A 24,749-nucleotide genomic window follows, 5' to 3' on the forward strand; every position below is an offset into this window, starting at 1 on the left:
TCTGACACAGGGCTGGGATTTCTGGCTGGCTGGCACAGCTCTGCAGATACTCATGGCTGGGTAAGGGATAAAACTGTTAACAAATCTGTGCAGTAGGTAAAGATGAGTATCTGAATCACAACACAAATTGTGCTACACAGATCTTCATACAAGCTGTTATTACAAAGTTTCAGAAGAAAGATCTTAATTATGATCTTTGGGGTATGCACCGTGATCAACTGTAGCATCCAGGAGCTGGCGTGGACCAGGAATGTGCAAGTGGGGAAAAGGCTGAGGAAGTGTTTGGAGCTTGCTGGACACCTGCAGACATTCTGAAGCATCATTTCTTTCGTGTCATTGCAACCATATATATTTTATGGGGTTTTTTTAGTGCCTAAAGATTAGAAAATAACTTTTAATTGTTATTTATGAAGCACCATATGGCTGTCTGTAAATTTGGCTTCTCATGGAACGAGGAAAATGAAATTAATTGGAAATCACACTCAGAAATCTATTATTAAGTTAATAGAGCTAACAGCTTGTCCAGCGTCCTCATACAGAGCGAGTTGTAGTTGTGTATAATAACAAGCAACTCTTTATAAATCCACAAAGGAAACTGAGGGGCAAAGAGAGTCCTAGAGAAGAGGAGAAGCTGGGTACAGTGGTACAATGTGTGGTCATGAATGGTTCAGCTAACAAGCTAGTGGTTAAAATCCAGGATAGTCATTAATATTTTCTTGTAGTTTCATAAATTAAAGGCTCATCTCAGGGGGTAAAAGTCTTTTGTCCTATTTTTTACTTTCATCTTCCTTCATAATGCTAACCAACTTGTATAGTCCACCCAAGCTATTGGAAACTTGGGTCTCTTTTGTGGCTCATGTTCAATGACTAGTGGCAACAATTTAAAGGGTTTTTTGAATTTTTTTCTCTTCACCTCTCCTTATATGCAGTGAGTCTTCAGTGCAGAATCTGTAAAGTTTGCCTTATCTTGCTTCCACCAAACAGTCAAAATTGAAGACTTTTAATACAATGGTGTTAAAAAGAAGAAATCACCAAGATGAAAGACTGTAGAAATTACCAAGCTATGAAAAGCACAGTGGAACTTTTTTTTTTTTTGCTTACCTGGAACATTCCCTAAATTGCCTTTCTCCAGTGTTTTTAAAAAGCGTCTGCAGATGGTCTGATATTAGAGAAAAATATCACAGAACAAAAAAGAAATCTAGAAAAAATATCTGAGGGAAATTATTTTTCTTAGAAGACTAATTAATATTGGCAGGGCTGCATTGTTAGGGATGCATTTTGAATGGTTTTATGTTGAATATCTCGGCGCGCCGCATGGTGTGAAGGAATTGTAGAGGCTGGTTAACTTTATGGGGCTGTAAAAAGAACACTGTTCAAGTAATAAACATTTGACACTTGATCTTCTAAACAAGTGTTTTTTCAGCTTTGGATCTAAATTCACCAGTGTATCATTGATCAGTGAGATGTCCTTTTTATGGAATGATTAAGTCTGAAATATTGAATTAAATATTAAAAGACTCTTATAATGGGTCTCCTCTTAACATTTTTCCAATATTAGATTATTTTGGCAATGGCTTCTATTTCACATATGGGATAAGTAAACAAAAATAAGAGGAGGATGACAGTACGTCGTCTCCATTGCTCAGTGTATTACTGGTATTATCTGACATTAAGGTATTAACAGTTGTGCTTGCCACAGATGCAACTTCATCTGCCTACAGTAGTTAATAGTTACCAGTTGCCAGAGGGCTAAAGTATTTCTTTTTGTACTTCTTAATGCAGTAGGGTTTTTATGAAATTAAAAGCTAGTTACCATGAAAACTAACATCAATAATCCTTAGGATTTCAAGCAAACTGTGCAGGAAAATATATCCAGGAGTAAATATGCTTGTTATTCTGGTTGCAGTGTTTCTATGTCTTAAATAGGTATTTCTCCATTTATTTTTGTATTCCGTTGTCTCTTGTCATCTTTAAATGTTTATGTGGTGAGCTTTCTCTCTCTGTTTCAAACTTGGGTAACTCTAGTTTTCTTGATCTGGAGCTATAGAAATGGATGAGCTTTTCTCCAGAATCTCCAATTAGCGAACCTCCACTTGACAGGAATCAAACATCAGAATCAATCCAGATCGTTTTCTTCTTTTTGCTCTGAGTGAAATTCATTGCTACTCCAGATGGCCGGAGCCGTACCTGTTCATCACTTAAGTCCCAATTATATCTACAAAAGAACTTAAATGTCACATAGCCTTATGCGAGGCCTCTGCTCAGCTTCTCTGGTACTGGATTTTATTTCTCCATCTGGATTTTACACCTGCAATCAGACGTCTGTTGGAAGCCACGCTGGAAAAAGATTATTTCTTTAAAATGAGATAATGTTTATTTTCATTGTGGAGTCTGCTATTATTTTCTTCTTCAGATAGAAAATACTTCAGTAAATGAGACTCCATTTGAGTGGTAAATACTGTGGTCTTAAAAATTTCCTCTTTTAAGTACGTAATTCCTATCCTTCAGTAGTTCTTTTTAATGTGGAGAAGGTAAGGGGAGGAGGTGTTGTTGATGGTCATTGGAGTTTTTTGGGAGGGGGAGTTGTGGGGGTTTTGTTTCGGTTTTTTTTTTTGGTGGGGGTTAGGAAATCAGTGTCTTTTTTTACTCCTATTTCAAAATCAGGGCCGGGAATCAAGGGCATATATAGAATAGTAGCTCCAAAGTAGTACTTCCCAACTTTGTCTTTAGCACTACTGAGGCAGACGTAAATTCTTGTATGTGATCACTTTCCCATCCAGATGTTTCCCAGATAATGACCAGTCTAGTGTGATTTTCTTCAGAGGCTCAATAAATTATTTCAGCAATGCAGTGAAAACTTTGTACTTAATTCCACCACATAACTTGGATAATGAATTGGAGTACTGGAGGACATCTCAATACTACTGGGCTTGACTCAGATCAAAATATAGCCAGATTTGCTGGTTTTTTTTACATGTTTTCTAGTTTTGGGTGTGGACTGATTTTTATTTTTTTTTAATTATTTTTTATGGTCTGTACAGCAGAATGTGTGGTATCTAATGCAGTCCTACACAATGAAACAAAAACTAAGGAATAAGGCGAAGAGGTTGAGCAGAATTGTTTAATGGTAACTGTTTCTGAGAGGGAAATGTTAATTTGCTGGAAATGTAAATTTTCAGCTAAGAGCTGTTCAGTATTTTCATCGCTTTGGGTAGAAATGCAAACCATAGAAGAGCTTTAAGTTTGGAGCTTCATTAACAAATTATTCATGAACATGTCAAAGCCCCACTCAGGGAAATATTTATGCACGCACTCCACTGCCAAGCTGGCATTACTGTATGCTTAAAATTAAGCAGATAACTACCTGTTTGATGAAAGCATCAGTATTTTGTCACTCCAGATTATCGTGAAGAGGAGAAATGACCACAGCTGATGTGGTGTCGAGTACCAGGGAGGTCCCCTGAGCCTGGGTGGTGCATGTGTACGTTGAGCTCTCGGGTCAGTTTGTCCAGGTATTTACAAGGCAGTAAAAGATGATTAAACCCTTTGAAGGGGCTTAGTCCTGCCCAGGGATTGGCAGAAGCTGGATCTAAAGTTGCTCCACCTTCAGATGCCTCCCTTTTAGCACGTGGCCTGTTCCTCGTCCTTTTGAAGGCTGCTGGTTGTGTGCCCAGCCACCACTGTGCCATGTGCTCCATATTTCTTTTAGCTTTACTCTCCATTTTAATGCTTATTTTAAAAGGAACTTGCTGGATGTAGCAGGTCTGTATATAAAGACTGTGCCCAGCAAAGGACAAACAATCAAGCTGTATTTGAACGGGGTTAAGCTGCCACATATATTACATTATGAATTTGTTAACGCTTTTTAAGTAATGGTGGTAATGTTGCCGTTGTCTTTACTCTCTACATATTTACTTGCTTTTTTGCCATGTGAATTCCCTAGTTTTTTGCTTAGGTTTCTTATTTTGTACTCCATGTTTCAAATACCTTTTACTAAAACTCTTATGCTTTAAAGTGAATTATGAAAAACCTAATGTATGCTCCCCAGTTTTTATATATTTTCCACTAAGTCCTTTTCTTTTTTTTTTCCAAAATAATCTCTGCAGTTCAATAATGGATAAAAGAATTAGAAGCAGTCGGAGAAGACTTTTTGTCTTTTGTGCCTTACACGTAATCACAAAGAATGAAATTTTGAAAGCGTTCCAGGAAAACAGGTGTGTGTATTGTTGCAGCGAGGGGCGAGAACAGTGTTTGTTCTTAATGACTGCTTGACTTCAACACTACAGATTGCATAAAACCTGTTCTCTGAATTGCATTAAAACAAATGGTGCTATGGTATTCAATCAAGAGTTTAGGATACGGTTGAATTGCCTGAGTTATGCTAACTTTAGAATATGTTTTATTTAAAAAAAAAAAAAAAGTTTGCAGGGTATTTTGGCGAGGAAAACTTGAAATCTCTGCAAGCTTTAAAAGGTGAAGATACAAAGAAAACTGACAGGATATTAATTTCACTATAACTTTTTTTTTGGTACTTTAGGGAAAAGGGGAGGGTGGAGAGCAATGACTTGCTAAAAATCTCGTAAAATGTCATATTTTTAAATGACTGGTTTTAGAAAGCAAGTCTTTTGATGTATCTATGCATTTCATATTTATAAGGAAAACAGCTACATTCCAAGTCTACAAAACCACACGATTTTGCATGCCCATATTTCTCAGTGCATTATAAGTTGTCCTGAGAAGCTTCCGTGGTGCTGTCAGGTAATAGGGATCACAACTAAGGCATGAGGAACAGCATTTTTTTCTTACTTTTACAGTCTTAAAGTGAAATCATCAGAATAAAAGTGGTGGGTATAATGGCAGGAGAGCACTGTGTCAGTTTGCATGAGTCTTTCCATTTTGTTCAGTATTTACCATGCAACATGCTGCAGGATGCCAGGTTGACATTGCCGTTATGGAAAGGGACCTTCTCTGTGTTACCCATAGAATGGATATTGCCTGAGAGCTGCCAGAAGAAGCTTCTGCTCACTTGTTGATCGAATTCAGTGCTTTTCCACCAAATGATAAGCTTGTCCCCCTCCTGATTGAATTTTCAAATCGCGTCTCCTCTTGAGTTTGTCAACAAATATGACAAAGAGTAGTTCCTAAACCCTGTGTCTACTACAGAGGAAATCTACGTTAAAAATAATGAAAACTTAGGTTGAAAAGAGAAATTGTTAAAGGCTGGAAAATATCAGAAATAAGATATCCCATGGAGTTTTAAACAAGCGCATACAATGAAGAATTTTAATGTGAGAACTATTTTTTTTTTGATCCCTGCCTTAATATGCTTATTTTTCTATCTTATAGTGATGCTGCTGGATCTAGTGAGGCTCTGTTTGCTGTATAAGCAATTTATCAGGTTTAACTTAAATGTAGGATGTGTGAATACTTGATTACCTTCTCTTGCTCTGAGAAGGTTTAAGAGTGCAATATTAAGAGTGAGCTTTAGCTTAGCTGATTTTTAACTAGCTTTAAAATTTTTATCACCAGTGAAGTGTGTAGTAATGGTTATGAAAGCAATTAATAACAGTAGTGACAGAATCAAGAGACTGACTAATTTATCATTATAGATTTTAATGAGGCTTATAATCTAGCAATAAATATACAATACATTCAAAAGTATGGTGTTATAAAAAGGATGATTTATTTAACTTCAATTCTAAACTAGTCTGAAAACCAAAGGCTGCAGAAACTAGGCGTGTAAGAACAGAATTCTTTTTGGTGTTACAGAGTAGAAGGATGAAAATAAGAGACAAAGGGAATTTAAATTAAAATTAAAGGGGGGTGGTGGTGGAAATCAATTGTTTAACTTCATTCTAAAGACCTTTAAGCACACCAATAGTTCTGTAGATGTGGGAGGTACCTTCTTGAGGACAGCTTCGCTCTCCCATCTCAATCTGCTTATTTGGCAGAGCGTGGGGACTCTCAGACGCCGCATCCCTGGAGTACTCAGGAGATGAGGAGCAGTAGAAGTGGGAACAATACTTGCTCCTTGGGAAAAGCTGTCTCAGATTTCAGAGCAAGTTTGCTTGAAGAGACCCAAACGTGAAAAGTCATTACAGCAACTTTAAGATTCAGCGTTCAGTTTGGGAATTAAGCTTTATTACCGTTTTTTGTGACTGTATTATGTTTATTACGATCTTCTTCACAAATTTTATTCTTCTCTCTTCTCTCTCATGCTGAAGTAAGTACACCAGAGTGTCTCTGGACAGGAGTATTGTTAAAAATTAATAAGCACCTGACAGGGTCTTGCCTGAGCAGTAGAACAGGATGGCTAAAATTTGGAAAATTAATTAAAGTCAGCCTTTCCCAAAGGGAAGCTAGAAACTCAGGTGGTAGCAGTAGTAGCATTAAACCAAGAAAGAAGCAAGCAACAACAATAGAACAGAATGGGTGAGACCCAAAAAGTAGATTTCCTTACTGTTGGATCAGATGGAGATAGGTAAAAATAAAAACCAAACCAACCCAAACTTGACCCTTTCAGGGCTTGTAAGGGGAACCCCATATTTTGGAAGACAAGCTCTGAGCTGCAGAGCTGCAGTTTGGGAGAGGTTAGCCAGAACCCTTACAGGACAATTGAGGTTTTGCATCAACACCACTGAGAAAACTGAAACAGGAATGGCTTGTAGACATTCTGGGTGTTGCTGATGTCGTGTTTTTCTGCTATCCAAAATGAAGTAGAATTGCTGTCAGAATATATCTTTAGTATCTGCCCTGTTTTCCTCAAGTCTCTTGTTATGAAAGCTAAATTGTAAAGCAGAATGGGGAGAAAAATCTTTGCTTTGGGAAGGGAAACACTGAATTTACTGCCGTGTTTTAGGAAATCGGTGTCTAGCATAGGTGGCAGGGACATGGAATCAGTCACCCACTGAGGGTCCCAGTCAGTCCTTAGTGGAGTAACATTCTAGATAACCATGAAAAAGATGTTGATGGGCCACAGGAAAGCTTGAAGTTGCATGTGTCCAAACCTAACAGTGACCTCTGTCCTTCAGAGGAGTCTTACCAGGTAAATATGTCATTAGATCGGCCTCTGCCTCTTTGTAGAGGTGGAGAATTTGGAGGTGGTTCCAGACTCATGTACTCTCTCTGGCTCTTTTGGAACTTTGGGAAGGAGGATGTGCTCAAAGAGCTCTGGTCATCAAGCCGAGCTTAATGACTTTAGGTAAAGAAGGGTCACTAGTAAAGCTCTTGAAACTAGTTGGTATCTGCCTAGCTGCACTGGGCTGGGGTCCTCCTGTGCCTGCTGAAGGATAGAGGAGGGGTCTTGTCAACCTGCTGCCTTGAGGGAGCAGCTCTCCTATGTTTATAAACTCGGTGTTTATGCTCACATTTGGGTCCTTAAGGAGACAGTGCTTCTGTAGGATGTTGATTTGGCATGTCCTCAGTCTTCATTGCACAGCTCCCATCAGACTGGGTTGCTTCCATCTATTTCGCAATGTGTACAAAGCTCATTACAACAGAGGTCCAGTGACACTTTGCTGCTGCTGCAGTACTTACGGTGCTTCCAGGGTTTGGAGTCAACCCTTCTGTGATCACTTGCTTTATACTGGGGTAAAAATACACTAATATAATACTAAATTGGGTTCTGCATTTTTAAAAGAGGTGCAGACACTAATTCATTTTCACGGTGCCCATGGAGATAGAAAAGCCAAATTGCTGGAAGTCAGCTGGTGGGACAGAAATGTGATGAGGATTTCATGTGAGACCTCCTCCCTTTTAGTCCCATCCTCAGATTCTGTAGGCTCCCTTGCCAAAGTGCTCCCCAGGACTCACTGCCAGAAAATCTTTTGTTCATAAACAGGCAAGAGTGATCCTATTGCCATGCGGTCCTACATCCTCTCTTCTTTACAGTAGTTTATTTTTGATAAGCTGCGGCACATTTTAATGTAATTGTTAACACGCCTAATTTGCAATCACACAGTCGTATCAATAATAATGGAAAGTTGTTCACAGGTAATAAATTAGCATACCATATCACGAGCAGAGCTGTGCTTCTCAGTATATTGTTCCGCGATCAAGAATTCAGTAGTTAAATATACACAGCAGTGGGCTGAGAACAAGCTGTTCATTTTTGCTGCGAGCAGTACCAGTGGACCAGAGTAATCATAGCTCCCCAAAGCAGGACTGATTTTATTGATTTTAAATAGGCTTTCATTATAGAGCTGAGCCTGTTAGAATTGCAAGGAGTATCCCTGCCATTGGTATGCACGGCGCTGACTGAAGGCGAGGAGATGTAGCGTTGAATGCAATGCAGAGGATGTTTGTTATATTCTGCTCTGCTGAAACATCTGAATTTATTTAAAAGAAAAGCACTTAAGTTTTTTTTTTCCTTTGTGGTTAGACTTACTTGTTTTTTTTAGAAAAGCGGTTAGACCCAACGACAGTTGTGAAATTTTAAACTCAGGACTTTTCGAAGGGGTAAAGGTCTTGCTTATTTATTGGCATCTGACTTAGGGACAAGCTGCATTTTGCTCCATTGCTTTAAAGGACTCTTTGGAAATTTTCATGTCTCTCTTTTTCTGTAGGAAAATGAAATAAGAGATCCAGTGAATCAACTTTAAGTCTGAGATATTAATGTATTCAAGTTATAATTAGTTAAGAACACATGCTGTTACCAGAATTGCATCATTAATCCGCATGGAGCAGTTTGCGGCTATTTGCTGCTAAATTAGTGACACTTAAAAGCAGTCTTTTTTTTGTATTGTTTTAAATCTGTGACCAAAAAAAAAAAAAAAATATTTACACACTCTTAAGAAGCAGTCTGTTTTGTCACTTGGGTTTGGTTTTTGAATTTTGTCTTTTTGTCTTGTTTTTTTTAACTTACACAAAGGCTTGTCAGTCAATGGACACCAACAGAAATTCGCCGAAGCCTTGATTACCAAATGCAGTGCTGTTGAAAATGTTGTACTGTACTTCATGGTGGCGGAAAGACATGTTGCTTGTGCTGGGTTCTCTTCAAATCTAGTATTTATAGCTACACATCCCCGCTTAAACATTTTCCCAGTGTTACTGCAGCAGTTTGGAAGGGTGCTAATGGAAATTAATTACAGCTTTTTGTTTTTGATTAGTTTAATACAGAATTTACATAGTGCTATGTAGATTTTTATTTTATTTTTATCAGACCCTACAAGTGAAGGTGAGTTATTTTATATATTCCAACTAAAACCACATTTTTATTTTGGGGTAGTCTTTTGTAACATAATTTGGGAATTCGGGCAGAAGAGAGCATAAAATCTTTGTGTGAGCGTTTCTGGAAATTGGCTCTTTAAATAAACTGGTGGTGTTACGTAGTGAATCAACTTGGTAAGTACTAAATGATCAAGCCTAGTTACTGTAAAATAAGATCTGGCTGGTTTATTTCATTTTACAGAGGTTGGGTAAATATTGAATTAAATTGCTTCCTGTTGGTTTCCCCCAGGGCAAGAAGAACCTGCTGGACTGTGCTCTGCTGAGCTGCTGTATTGATTAGTTCTTCAGGTCTAATCTGTACATGGTTGTGCTCACTTTCTAGTGCGTTTGCTTGTGTTTTTGATAGTTGTTTTTCTGAAGTTATTGTATCGCCTTGATAGTCCTCTAGTGGATTATAAAAATGTACGCATTAATTCCTTTCTCAAACTTCATTTGTTGTAGCCAACTGAAGAAGATAATCAATGCTGGTGCAGCAGGCTGGTTTGGAGGGAGGGTAATGATCACTCACATAATTGCTATCACGTATCACTGACAGCCAAAACTCACGTTGTCGGGATGGTTGGCACCTAAACCCCATCTAATTAAATGCTTGAAGCATCTATTAACAAAACTATATTAGATTCTTTATCACAGCAGCTCTTGTGATTGTAGAGTTTGCTGCTGCAGGTTGGAAAGTGATTTATAGTTTTAATTCATCTCAATTTGTGCGCTTAGGAAACCCTTGATATAAAACTTTTTGTTGCATTTAAATTTCCTTGTTATCTGCCTTGCAGTGGCATGAATAATAGCGAGCCTAGAACATGAATATATGGGAATGCACAAAGTATTTTCAAGGCGGGCGCTTTTAAGGTGCAGAATGATGTGTGTCAAATGTTACTGAATGGTTAAAAATGTGGTGGGATTTTACATTGAAACGCTTGGGAATCAGGCATCTCTTAGTACAGCGCTGCCAATAGCTATATTGGAAATGTGTTTCTGTCTTAATACAGGAAACAGAATATTTCTTTCATAATATTTATTCTATCCAAAGATCCAATTTTTTTTTTTATAGTTGCTGAAATTTATTACAGTGGAACTTTGAAATGACGCTGTCAGAGCTGATCTGCAACAAAAATTGCCACACCTCCAAATTTATGTTTAATCATTTGTAAAGTATTTTTATGTAGTACAAACCTGGAAAGCCTGTATTTGCTTGTTTCCTCTGTGCCACTTCAACAGTAAATCTGACAATTTAGCAATAGATTCTCACGTTTTCTTGTGTATTTGCATAGAATATTGTGATTCAAGGTGTGACCTAATCCAAACATCACTGAAATCATTTCCACAGGCTTCAGAGGGAATTGACTCAATCACAAAAGGATAACAATGTTAGCCTTTTTTTTTGGCACCACTTAATAATATGTTAATATTAGGATTTCAGACTTTGCAAAATACCTGTCAGTGTTATGATAAATGTGCAAAGTGACAGCACTTGGTATATAAACATCTTACAGGTACCTGACAGGTCTCTCTGGTTCAAGAAGCTGCTGTGGTCCATGGAGCTGCAGAGGTCATGAGTGATGTTTTTGTTTGGTTGGGTTATTTTCTTTTCCCCCGTTTTACTCTGTAATTACTTTTGTCACTGTGTCTTGCTGCATTTTCTTGTTACTGAGATGCTGTTGTACTCACATTGCTAAAGATCCGAGTGATGCCTCACAAACAGATGAACGTGTTTCCACAGCTACTGCCCTTGCCCTACACTCACCTGCCCTCTGGAGATGGGGATTTCTGCTGCCAGGACCACATCCGTAGCTTTGCCTACAGGTGTTCAGAGCAAGGGATGGGATTTGTTTCCCTTGATGGGCTTTCCTTTGTGGTGCACTCAAGACAAAATACGATCTAATTCATGTTTTAAGCACTGTGTCAGAGTGTAAGCCATCAAACTGTACGCTGGTTATGTGGTTTGTTGTGCATGCCATATGGCATTAATAGTGTAATTTTGATCTAAATAATGACATATTTATCCAGCTAATAAGTAGTGTATTTTATTTTTTTTTTTACTTCTTGAACAAGTCCTTTTTGCAAGGTCACTTTATAAAAATGCTGAATTGACTCGTGTTTTATTACTCACTAGTTATGAACAACTTCTCGTTTGTTTTGGTTTGGTTTTTTTTTTGAAGAGTCTAACCTGGAAATGCTTTTTAAACTTACATGTTTGTTTTTTGGGTTTTTTTGAAGAGTCTAACCTGGAAATGCTTTTTAAACTTACACTAACAAGCCCGATAAATGACACAAGATAGAATAGCAATGTGTTTTTCTTCTACAGAGGCAAAGGAAATTGTTCTCAAGGCACAGATTCTGGCTGGAGGAAGAGGAAAAGGTATTTTCAATAGTGGATTGAAAGGAGGAGTCCATCTAACTAAAGAGTAAGTTTTTAAAATTGAAAAAGCATAAATAAATTGCTTCTGTTGTAATATTTAAGCTGTTTACAATAGCTGTGTGACTGTTTCTTTTAATATCTTTCAATAAACTAACCTTCTTCCTTTGTTTGTAGCCCTAAGATTGTTGAACAGCTTGCGAAACAGATGATTGGGTACAATCTGTCAACAAAGCAAACTCCAAAGGATGGTGTGACAGTTAAAAAGGTAAGATTTTTGCCTCTTGAAAGTTGAGGACTGTGTTCAGCTGCAATTTTGCACTAATATGCTGGGGTATATAACACGGATTTGTTTTTTTCATTCCTTTTCTAGTGCCTAATTAATTGCATCTAGTCGATGAAAGGAAAAAAAAAAGTTACTTTTTCTTTCCTTGTGTGTATGTATTTTGTCTATCAATTTCAGCATACCTAGTAGTGGAAAAATTAATTTAGTTTTACTACCTGTGTTGAATGGAATCTTTGTCATAGCTTTATCCTTCATTAAATACATACTAAATGCTAGAGTAACTGTATATAGAATTAACTGTACATGCTTATGGATGTTCTGCTTAGAGAAGTAATATGAAAATTATTATCTATAGTAATAATAATAATATCCATATTTCATTCATTAGCAGCTTTGGGCAGCTGTTATTAAAGATATTGACAAATGACTTTATAAGAGAATGATCTCAATTTGAAAAAAAAAAAAAAAATAAAGTGTCTAAAAGTAGATTCTTCCTAACTTGATGAGGATACAGAATAAAAAGTTGTCATGGTAGTGGCTCACCTAATATGTGACAATTCATTTACGTCTGATGGTGGATGCTGCAAGGTTCAAGATTTACATCAGCATAAACGTATTGTTGTGTATTGGCCTGAATAAGAGCAGCACAGACGGCCCTTCAGCAAGGTCCTTCTTTACCTTAGTAAAATTCTGTAAGTCAGGAAATCCTAACAGGTGCCTACTATATATATTTTTATCTCTCATTTTGTTTTACCAAGCAAGGATCTTCATACAGGTATGTAGTCAAGAGCCACACTGGATTTAATGCCGGGAGATAATTTGGCATAAGCTGAAAAGAACTGCAGTTCACTTTTAATATACTGTGAACAGCTCGGTGTATTAGCATAGAAGGGGAACACCTGTCTGAAAAGATACTGTATAATGAGGGCTGGAGGAGGGTGCTCAGGTGGTTCTTCTCTTGAGGAGCAAGGAGAGCAGATTACCATCTCTCCTTGTAGTTAGAAATACTAGAAATTAGAAAGAAATACTAGATATTCAAAAGAAGGAACCGTATTACCATTAAGGCATGTCTGCCAGAAATTGTGATAATACTAAGGATATAAAAAAGGGTATACATTTCCCATATTAGGGCACCCTTCTTTGAAAAATTTGTACTGTAAAAGCAGCTTTCTTTTATAAATTCTTTGGTTTTCATCTTTTGCCCAAGTTGAACTACTTTGAATACATCAGTACAGTCTTTTGTCTGAGTGCAAGTTTGTTCATTCATTTACATGTTCAGTTCTGAAAAATAAATTTCTAATTTTCTTTGAAATTGATAGAAATGAAAAAAGGGGGGTGTTGGGGGTTCTTGAAATGGGTTTTTTAAAGGATTTGTGTTAAGATGACTTTTGTGCCGTTTATAGAATAGTTATAGAAGATTTAACTTATAATTGCTTCCTTCCCCACCCACACGTTGCTTGTAGGAATAAGCAATGGTCAAGAGTAATCAGCGAGGGTGTATGTAAAGTTTAAGGTGCAGTTTGTGCCCACTGAACTTCTGATACTTATTTTGGTGGTACAGGAAAGTATATCTCCTGGATAGACTGTGTATTTTTCCTTTGCTATAGAGTTACATGGAAACTTTTCAGGACAGAGCTTGCAGGTGTTCTAATGTTGATGCACGATGTGTGATGCTTTTCGTTGGGAGAACTTAATCATCTATTGTCATAGGCATCCATTCTGGTTATACAGTTGGCTTTTAAAAGCCCTAAACCAATTCATATCTTCATCACACACAGGTATAACAATGTACTAGCTTGTTTTGTATTTTTGGTGTTGAGATTTTAATTCGTCTTAATTTAGGGTAAGAGCATACACGCTGTTTGAAATGAATTATATAACACCTTGGCCAATGGTATGTTAATGATTTCCCCATTGCTTGTTAGAAAGTGAAGAAAGCATGTTTAAAATTATGCATCTAGGTCATCAAAAGACCATCTTCCTGAAAAAATAGGGTCTTTTAAAAGGTTTTCTCTTTTCCAAATTCAACTCACTCTTGGATCTTCAAAGAAGTTAGAGTGGAACCATTCAGGTTTATAGTATCAGGACTGAAATTTTAATCAGGGGGCAAACTCCAGTGATATGATTGAAGGCATGAGTTTAGCTATGTCTGAGACATCATTTAATGCAGTGAGTAGTTAGTGCTCAGAACATGCCCGGCAGAGTCTTCGAGCTTGCTAAGAGCAGTGGGAAGTTGAGAATTAACAGTTGTCGTTTTTGTTCTGTCTCAAGGCATATGCTCTCTCTCTCTCTGTGTGTATGGAAGAATACCTGTGTGTACGTGTGCTCAAAGAAAACTGCAGTTCAAGAAGACAAGAAAAGGCATGGGTTTAGGTTTTGTGGTTTTTAAAGTTTTTTGTTGTTCTGGAAAGTTTGAGTGAACTCATATGTTTTAAAAAAAATCAGGTAATAAAACATTTTTCAGGAGAAAAATAGTTATTAAGTCACTTTCTGTGAGGCAAACAATGAGCTAGTTTCAGGGAGAGGAAGTCACGTGCCTTTTACATATATTTGTAAGGAAGGAATAAAAGACAGAAATTTTCTACAATTAGAATAATTATGAAGCAGAAAATGGAGTTTTCAGCTTTCTTTCTCAGATTGTGCACCAACTACAGAATTTAAAACGTGTTTGTGCTTCTTTAGATTGATGTTTCTTAAATAAATTCCCTTGTAACTTGGAAGCTATTTTGTGAGTTTACATAAAATCCTCTTATGGCAGCCTGGAATTTGGAGAGGCTGGTTATCTGAGAAGTCAGTCGTCTCTTATCATGACAACCTGAGAATTTGCTACCTGTGTTTTCTCTCCAAGCAATAACAGAATTAACATTTTGAATAATTGATTCAGTATAAAAGAGCTGTTAGAGTTACCCTCATGAAATTAGATGTGTGACTTAAACTTTTAGGTAATGATTTGTTTTTAAGAAGGAAAGCTTGAAGTTATCAGGAAGTTTTAAAGAAAACTGATTACACCCCCCCAGGACATTTTAAATATAAACCTTATTTGGTAAACAGATAATGATGCTCCACATTCTTTATCATAAGGAAAACAGATAAAATATGAGAAGTCAACAGTCTGTAGATTCAATTTCACTACTCTAATCTGTTCATTAATGTGTTTGCATTAGTTTTGTCATGTCAATGATAGGTAGACTTTAAGAAATAATATTTAAAGACCTTGAACACCAGTTTCCCTGGCTTTGCTCTGCATCAAACAGGGAGGATGGTGAAGGAAAGGAACTCTGTTTTGTTGAGAGAAATGAGAGATGTTGCACAGTCTGACAATTTTCACTCTTCCATAAGCCTCCCTACTACATAATCATAAACTCTCAGTATTTTTGTGAATTAAGACAGAGAAGTATTTCATGAAGTTGATGTGCTTAATTAGCAGAAGTGGGGACAATCACTGGGGTCGGAAGTAGCAGTTGAAAAGATACCTGATTTAATAATGTAAGTTCCACCTGCTGTGCTTGCAAATGTGTTCCTCAAGACTCATTGAGTGGACTCCCATCCAAAGTCTGGCCCTGATCCTGAGCACTCTGGAAACTGAACAACTTGAACAAGACCCAGTAGGACGAGCTGCTTTTATTTGACCTATGTCTAAAACAATTGACTCACGTTTTTCAGATACATTGATGCAGGATATGTAAGAAGGTGAAAACATGCACGCAGGTAAAGAGACTAGCATTTGTTAATTTGATAAACCCTGGGAGGTAGCTGAGCAATTTTCCGAAGTTGGCTTTTAGCATCCCTTTATAGTAGCCTAAAATAGATGCTTTTTAGTAGTATAGTAGTTCTTAGTTGTCTCCTTCACCCTAGTTTTCCGTAGTTTGCTTTTGAACAGTCGCTTATTTGATCTGTTCCTTTACATCACCCTATGTTCTATGAATAAAGCAAGGTAAAAGTAGAAGGAAACAAAATTACTATAAAGAAAATTTCTTCCAAGTCAAAAAAAATCCCGTAAAGAAATAGCATCTTTTCTTTCATTCTGAGCACACAAGGCTGTATGTAATTCCTTGTCTCTTACCTTTTTTTTTCTGTTGTGTTAAGATGTACAGCCTGACAGAAGGTAAGTACATTCTTTCATATGTACTCTGGAGCAGAATGTCAAAAAAAGTGACTTGGGTGAAAGTATAGTGCATCTTTCTTGTTTATAGTCCTTGAACTATGAAAACCCCAGGAATACTTATTTGATGGAACACATCTTGTCGGGTAGGCAGAGTTTCAAGACTGCAGTTGTATACGTGCCTCTCTGATCTAAGGAGTTTGAACTGCTGACTGATAGAATGAATTTCACCTTATGTTTCATTCAGAGTGATAATTTTTGCCTACAAAAATGATTCAAAACTGTTGCTTTATAAACAGACTTAATCCTTTTCAATATATTATATGAATTATATTAATCCTGGGGAAGTGATTTTCCTGATTTCTACTATTTCCGTTGAAAGATAGTAAATAGTAGCTCTGCTAAGGAAAGAATGTAGTTGATTTTTGAAGGAGAAACTGTCATGCTAATGAAATGGCAGAGGTGGCTCCTCAACTTCCAAGTTGAACTTTGGCTTTGGCGTATTTTTGGTAGGAGAGAAAAAATGGTAACAAAAACTTCTATGGACCGTTTCCCCCCTAATTTTAATGTGAGTACTTGCTGATTCCCAACATACAGGATTTGAATCATCTTTTTTGTTGCATGCTAAGCTGTCTGTCAGATATTAGTGGGAAAGAGCTCTGTAGTTTATAGTAATAAATAAAATGAGTAGCTCTTTGGAAAAATACATTTTTATGTTTCTAGAATATGCCAGTATCCCAAGGTTACACATCCACTTGTCTCTCTCCAAACTGAAAGTAAAAAGCTGGGTGGCAGAATTATCTGTAGACCCGTTTCCTTAGGAGATATTTAGGCAGGGCAGGAATTCAGTGCTGAGATTGGAAGTGTAGGATGACCTTCTGTCAGAACAAGGGAGAGAAATTAAGTCTGAGGCTTCGCTGGTGAGGAGCAGGGCTACTGATGCCATGCATCTGAAAGTCAGTGTACCCTCTCTTACACCTATGTGATTTGCAAGACTGTAGTCCCTTGTGACTAAAAGTTTTCTGGGGGCAGCATCTTAAAGTGCTTGTTGGGAATAAAAAGGTCATATGGAGGTCCAGTTTACCAACACAGCAGCAGCTCCCATTCTTTTCTTGGGAAAACCCCAACAATTAGGGTGTGATGTGCCCCAGTGACAACAGTGGCATGAAGGGAGTCTCTCATTTAGGGAGAGAGGATTTCTTGGGAAAAACAATCACTGGGTTGTAATATTGTAAAAGCAATGAAACAAAGGTTTCTTTTCAGGATAGCAAGTATGAAACTGCTGCATTTTAAGGCAATGCAGAAATCGTGAGCCACAATGTTCTCTGCTTGATCACAGCAGAGGGAAATACTGTCCCTTATTGGTTCTGTTAACTTTTAATTGCTTTTTTACATTGCAAAAGATTTTATGACATTCACTACTCTTGACACCTCAAAGAAGCAAAGCTGTGTTCAGATTGTCACCAGCTGGATGGACCACTCAGAACTGTTGCTGTTTTCTTTCCTTCCCTGTATTCATTTTTAGGTGATGGTTGCAGAAGCGCTGAATATTTCCAGGGAAACGTACTTTGCAATTTTGATGGACAGAGCCTGCAATGGACCTGTTATGGTTGGCAGTCCACAGGGTGGTGTTGACATAGAAGAAGTTGCAGTTACTAGCCCAGAACTTATCTTTAAGGTATTGAAGTAATATTTTAGGCTAAAAATTTTCCTTGTCTTTTATCCAAAATAATTTATTTCTCCCCTTTCTCCTTCCATTTCTCCTTCTTCCATGTATGGAAAGAAGGCAGTAAGAACCATTAAAATTGTTTTTCATCAGATAGGGGATCAGATTGTCATCTAGTAGATGAATGAAGAATGTTTTGTTAGTGTTTGTGTCTCCAGCTTAATTTAGAAAAAGAACTGAAATCTGTCTGGTTTATGATATGTTAAACTTAATATCTGGAATGTTTTATGAGTGAATTTCACTTTCAGGAATGTATACAATTTTTTCACAAGTTGGTCAATGCCAATATGGTTATTGTTTCTGTAGTTGTTTTTTTTCTAATTGACAGAGCTGTTAATTATTTCTTTGTACCTGGATAACTTCTGCATCTAAAATCCAACTGTTGTAATTGCTTTCTTAACAATGACTATATTTAAGGGGTTTTTTTATGTTACTGTGGCATGATAATGAGCAGACAAGTTAGTCATCTGGGAAAATAATTGATGCAATCAAGTATAATTATTCAAAAAATTGTAAAAATATTTAATGTGCATTTTAAAATTATATAAACTTCACAGTGTTACTGGGCAGTGACACCACCGCCTTGAAAATATTCCAGAAGATGTCATAAAAATTAACAGACTAAATATTCGTCAACGCCATCTGTACAGTAATTAAAAGTGAAAACTGGTGTCACATTGTCTTGTCAGCATGCCACCCTGAAGAATTATATATTTTTTGGAAAGACTGTTTCATAGTTGGTGTGGTAATTATAACATACCCTATAGGCAGCTGCTATAGCCTCGGTCTCGGAGAGTTTTGGCAAACAGCCATGCTTTAATTGCTAATTTGCAAATGTATACTAAGTGGTTTCCTTTTGAAGTTATAAATCTCCATTCAAATTGAATATTTAGTTATATTTATGCATGTTATTGTTACAGGAGGAAATAGATATTTTTGAAGGCATAAAGGATCATCAGGCATTGCAGATGGCAAAAAATTTGGGATTCAAAGGACCTTTGCAACAGCAGGTAACTTGACTCAACTCCCTTAGTTTTTACTGAAGACATTTTAGCCCAGATGTATAATAAATGCTTTCCGAATGGACATGAAAAGCTAAGTGGGCATTAGATCAGGACCGTTTCAACGTTTTAAATACCAAATTGCACCTATGTAATTGTCATCAGGCTTTAGCAATTTGAATAAGGTCCTTTTTGTTCCAAAGTGAAAGTCCCTGGTCTTTGAAGCAATTGATGACAACATGCTGTTACATCATGTGGGATTCTTTTGATTTCATTAGAATTCCACTGGAGCTCCGTAAATTACATGGGTAGACCTTTTTTTGAAAATTTGGTCTTTAATATGGGGAGAAGAAAAAGTGTAATTTAAGCCTTTTTTTTTTTTTTTAATGAACTTCAACTCAAAAGCAAAAGGCTGCTGGCTTGTTGTCTTTTCAGTAACTTTTTCTGTATATATTGGAATTCCATGTTGTACACAAATATGCAAGATATTTTGCCTTTATGAATAATTTTACAGAGAAGAGGAAGCTTATTTAAGCTACTTCTGCCTGGCTTTTTTTCTTTTCCATAACATCAAACTCTCATTTTTATAGAACTCCTTTATTTTTAATTCAGCAGTTTTAATTATTTTCTATCCCAACCGTGCAATTAACAAATGCATAATCATTAAGTTGATTAACACACATTTGAAGATTTAGCTGTATATCTAATGAGGAGGAATTATTATGTTGAACCTTTCAACCCTTGAAGAGTTCTGGTACTTAATAATTAACAGCAATATATGGACTTTTCAACAATACATTTAAATAAAGCTGCAGTGAATGCATTTCTTGTGCTATCAACTCAAAGGAATTTGCTGAAGCAAAGGGACGTAGTTTTTATTCAGACAAATCCTAGTGCTTAGATAGATGTTCACTATTTCTAGGTTGGGATTTTATGCTTTGCCTCAAAGAGGCTTGATACCTATAGATCTTGAGAAAGAGAAATGTTGATGTTTAAGCTGCCTGACTCAGAAAGGTGCTGAAAGATGGAGCAGCCCTTAATAGCAGTTAAGCGATTCTGTTGTAATTACAGCAGTGTACTAGGGCAACAACAGCTTTTCAGGTTGCCCAGGATCAATGTGGGGTTGCACGGTGGGACTTCCTCCCTCACGTCACCATTGGTGGCCTTACCCTTGTGGTGTGAGGATATTTTAACAACTGGAGTGTCCGTGCCAAGGGAACTGCTGCCTTGGTGGGCGTAGATTTATAACTGGTAATTTTTTTAAAGTGAAAACTACTGAGAATGCTTCAGCTGATGACTTTTGAGCAGGAAAGACTTCATAAGCAACTTGTATGCTTCTTCCAAACTGTAACTCTCTACAGAGTCTTAGACGTGTTGGTCCCAAAACTGGACCCAGCATTCCAGGTGCAACCTTGACAGCACTCAGTGGAGGGAGATGGGAATGTCCCTCACCATGTTCTTCCTGATGTAGTGCAGTATTGGGCTTGAATCTTTCCAGTCCTAATGTTTTCTTATGAATGACATTGATGGAGAAAGCTGACTTCTGTTTTTTTTTTAATTCTCATTCACTTTGCGTGTTAGGAGAGGTCCCAAATATTTTTGGTTTGTGTATACTTCAGTTCACTGATCTGTAATGAAGGAACCAACCTGAATGGTTCTTTATTAGTGCACTTCTTCATCTGCAAACTTACTTCAGCTAAGAGCTTGTCGGTGTGTAATGAACCAAAGGGATTCTTTTAATGGACGTTCATGTTGCTGTTGTTTAAGTTGTTCTATTAAAAAGAACATTATAAGAACAAAAGACTTGGAAGTTAGTAGTCAGTAACAATAATTCTAGCTACAGAGCCAGTAACCAGTCAGAGATAGATGGTGAGGAACAATAAGGAATAAGCAAAAGTATCTTTAAAAGAGTAAACAAGCATCCTTCTAACATAATTTCTTCAAGAAAACATTTCAGACTCATGTAGGAAGGAGAAATGTATATTTTTTTTCTAAAGTCACTAATATGCACATAGTGCTTTATGGTTTCTGAATTTAGACTGATTAATGGAAATGCAACTTAGATCTCAGTGTACTGGAGAATATGTCATTATGAACTATTAGGCACTTTTCAAATTAAACTTGTCGTTGTAATTGTGCTGTTTATTTTATAGAAAATCTCCACTTCATGAAGTCTTTAAATGCACATTTACTAAATATTATGCAGCATTAAAATGCTACATTATAGCTATTTTAGATACTATATAAACATGATTAAGAAAACAGAAATAAAAGCAGTAATTACCTAGAGCTAGTGTGTAATTTAATGCATTAAAAATAATCAATAATGGTTTACCTTTGCCTTGAAAACATTAACTTTTATTTTTCTGTGTGGTAATTGTAAATCGCTTGATCAAATTTAGGCGGCGGATCAAATTAAGAAGCTGTATAATCTTTTCTTGAAAATTGATGCCACTCAGGTTGAAGTGAATCCCTTTGGTGAAACTCCAGAAGGGCAAGGTAAGAAACTGAAGGAAACAAATGAATGCATTATAATTCTTTATTTATGCAAACTATAAATTAAATTGCATAGAAGGCTGTAGCAGCAGCTTTGCATTAATTTCATTTTGTAATGTAATTTAAGCAACATTCATAAATATTCCCATGGCAGATTTTACATTTCAATACCTTTTTGTTATTTCATCTAAATACTGGAAATATCGGCTTCTACATGTTATGCTTGGTGAGAAACAGCAACACTTTCTGCTCTTCTACTCTGGGTACAAAGTTGGAGTTTTCTTGGTTTTGTTTTGAGTTTTTGTTTTGTTTTGGGTTTTTTGTTAATGCTGCTAGATAGAATTACTGAGATTGTGTGGAAAGAAACTTGTTATTTTACATTTTACAATATTTTGTAATGCAATATTTTACAAATGTAATATTTTACAAAATTATTAGTGTCTGACTCTGCAACCTACTAGAGCACGGGAGAAGTTCTTGCTGGAACAAACTGGAACTTAGCTACGTGCCTTGGGAAGAAAAAGGGTAGTTGATCTGTTTCCACCATGAATACAGTGCTAAGAAGATATAGGGTAAAAATAAGGAGCTGGGTTTGCTTATACATCCTTCTAGTAGTTGGTTTTCCAGCTGAAACCTTCCCTTCCATTTATCATTTTTGTCCAATTAACTTGGACAGAGGAGAAGAGAGGAGGAACTAGAGATGGCTTTGGTGTGTTGAAATGGAGTAGGGCTGATCCACGTGGATCAGAGTTACCACCTCCATGTTTCATTTGATGACAGCGCATTTTTACCCATGGTTTCATTCCTAATGCCAATATTTTACGGAATTCATGCTCCCTCCCTTTTCATTTCTTGTCTTTGAAGTCTCAGCTACCTCCCCTTCATCTCCTCAACTTCTCATATTTATCTGTTTAAATCAGTGTCAAAGGCTGCAGTTCCCAAGCACTAGCCCCTTCCTAGTAGAGTTCATTTTGTGATTTGAGAGAAGTCATTGACGTTGGGAAGTGCTGGTGGGTGTTTCTTGAGTGTTCTTTACCAGTGTTTGTCAAGAAAGACACAACTTCAGCTTTTCACCAACTTTATAAGATATGCCTACAGATTGAAGTGGAAATTAGAAAATGGGAAGAGAAAGCTTTTCATTTTAACGGACATTAGGAATGTGGCTGCTTAATTGCTGTTCTGCGGCCTTTTGGAAAAAGGCCACCGCTATGTCAGTTAAGAACACGAGTTCCTCATAGGAGTCAGTACAATTGAAAGAATTAGCATTTTTAAAATACTTTTTATGTGCCCACAGCTAGTTTGTAAAATAAATAGCTTTTCACTAAAAATCTGTATTTTTGGCTCAGTTGGTCAGGAATTTAAAAGCTGAATTGTGGCTAGAAACTATGTGGTCTCTTCCAGTTGTCCAACCGTGTTTTTCCCTTTTTAATAACAAACCAAATGCAAAAGACTTGGCAGAGAATTGTCCACAGCTTAAAAGGAAAATTCTGCTGGTAGTGAACTCTGAAAAGCTCTAAAAGATGTGAAATAAATCCTGCCCCTCCCTGTTTTATTAACGCAGCTTAATAGGCTCTGGACACTAAAATGCCCCACTGGAAAGGGACATTTTTAAAACAAACATGAAAAGGAATCTGTTTTAGTAAAGTCTATGAGGATAATTCAGAGACAGTGATAACGATCAAATGTATGTTCAATATTTTTTTTCTTACATAATAAACTGATTTCATGTTAAATTAAGATGGAAGTATGTATTTATAGTCTGAATGTAAGAATTCTTCTTTGAGAGCAGACCTTTTTCTTCATTGGGTTTTTTTGGTCTTCTTGCCACCAAAATCCTTCTTGGTTTGGGTTTTTTGGTCTTCTTCCCACCAGAATCCTTTAGCTCTCTGGACAGAGTTTACCTTGAGAGAATGATGTCCACCAAGTGCTTTAACTGTATTTTGTTTGAGGTTCTTTCTCAGCACACTATGCTCCGATTTCTAGCTCATTTGAAGTGGGGTGGCACTGTGGGGGAAAAAATGAACTGATTTGGTTAAGTTGCCAATTAGCTTTTCTGGAATGGCTGTGCATATTTAGTGAGCAAGGCTTAATTTGAGGGATGGTAGGAGTTTTTATGCTGTTTTCTCTGAGGTTTTTCCCCATGTGTTTCGCATCCAGGAAGCTGAGGAGCAGAAATAGAGTGGGTTTCAAGCTGTGAAAGCCACCTTACTTGCAGACATACACAGAAGTCTTCCTGTCCTTATTTCTTTTTTGCTAGCAGTTTCTCCGTCTGAAATGTCTCAAAGAAGAATAAAGATAAAACAAATGGAGGAACATTTGAATAGCTTTATGCAGTCATTTCTAATGATAAAATATAAGTCTCTGTATGAAGACCATTATTCCTGTCAAAGTAACGGTTAAGATGGATTTATTTCTTGCTGTGTTTTGTGTTTTTCACTTCCATGAATTTGCATAAGAAAATACATTGTCGTATGTACTTCCTTTTGTTTAATTTGTAGCAAATTCTTTGTTAATGCTATTGGGTCAGAAGACTGTAACTGCCAATTTCTTTGGGGTTTTTTGTTTTGTTTGCTCTCAGTGTAAGCTCTTGAATTGGCAGATGACAAAAGTCCTACACTAGTAGCAAAAACAACAGAAATACTCTATGAATATAAGTGTTGGAGCTTTCCTTGGTATTTGTTTAGAAGGAAATTTCATTTGTATAATCTATCATGCATGTAACAATGTGCTTTTGATGGTGAAAATGGCTTGATAAATATTAATAGGTGTTTTCCCTGCTACTTTGTACAGCATGGCCTTTTGTTAAAGACGAATGTTCTGTAGAAATGAGATTCTATTAATGTGACATTGGGGATGTTCATGTCTAAGGTAAACAGAGCTCTGAAACGGCAGCTTTGCTGTAGCTTTGAGTTGTTTTAGCAACTTAAGGAACTGAAAGCTTGAAGAAGAGAAATGGTATAGGTCTTAGTTAATTGTTAAAAAAAAATTAAAGCATCTCCAGTACAGGAGAAGCATATTATGAATGTCAGACATTTTGGCAGATTCACACATGAATGGTCAACCAGGTAAGATCCAGCCTCTTCCAACGTCAGACATTTCTCCTTTTGGCAGATTCACACATGAATGGTCAACCAGGTAAGATCCAGCCTCTTCCAAGAGAGATTATTATACGCAAACACTTATGAATAGTTTTCTGAAACTGCAGTCACTGAAACTAAATTTGATCCTGTTTTAATTTTATCTGGCATTGGTTACAAATCAAATGCATTTAGAAAAAAACACAAAAAACCCAGCAACATCAGAAATCCAAACCAAGAAAACCCAATGCAAATTAAGACATACAACTGAGATTCTTCTGTTTGTATAAATGTTTTGTTTTCTGTTTGCTTAGACAATTTCTCCTCAGTTAAGCAATTGTATATTAAAAGAAAAAAAGGGTATTTGTCCACCAAAAATTAGTGTGATTATTTATTTTAATTGACAGGTATCTGTATCAAAGACTAAAAGTTGTCTTTTAGATTTAATTGGCCTCTAGTTGCAGAGCCCTGTACAAC

At 36.8% G+C, this 24,749-nt stretch overlaps 1 protein-coding gene across 4 annotated transcripts in view; it reads left to right on the forward strand.

The window, feature by feature from the left end:
- Positions 1 to 24,749, forward strand: part of SUCLG2 (succinate-CoA ligase, GDP-forming, beta subunit) — a 139,153-nt gene that overhangs the window by 57,421 nt on the left and 56,983 nt on the right. For all 4 annotated transcript variants that reach the window (XM_014946839.1, XM_014946842.1, XM_014946840.1 and 1 more), the window contains exons 3-7: positions 11,534 to 11,633; positions 11,762 to 11,852; positions 17,498 to 17,650; positions 18,619 to 18,708; positions 21,102 to 21,198. In XM_014946839.1, the coding sequence (XP_014802325.1) occupies positions 11,534 to 11,633; positions 11,762 to 11,852; positions 17,498 to 17,650; positions 18,619 to 18,708; positions 21,102 to 21,198 (531 nt within the window). The remainder of the gene's footprint in view (positions 1 to 11,533; positions 11,634 to 11,761; positions 11,853 to 17,497; positions 17,651 to 18,618; positions 18,709 to 21,101; positions 21,199 to 24,749) is intronic.

Source organism: Calidris pugnax, unplaced genomic scaffold, assembly GCF_001431845.1.
Source record: "Calidris pugnax isolate Ruff unplaced genomic scaffold, ASM143184v1 scaffold81, whole genome shotgun sequence".
Lineage (NCBI taxonomy): Eukaryota > Metazoa > Chordata > Aves > Charadriiformes > Scolopacidae > Calidris > Calidris pugnax.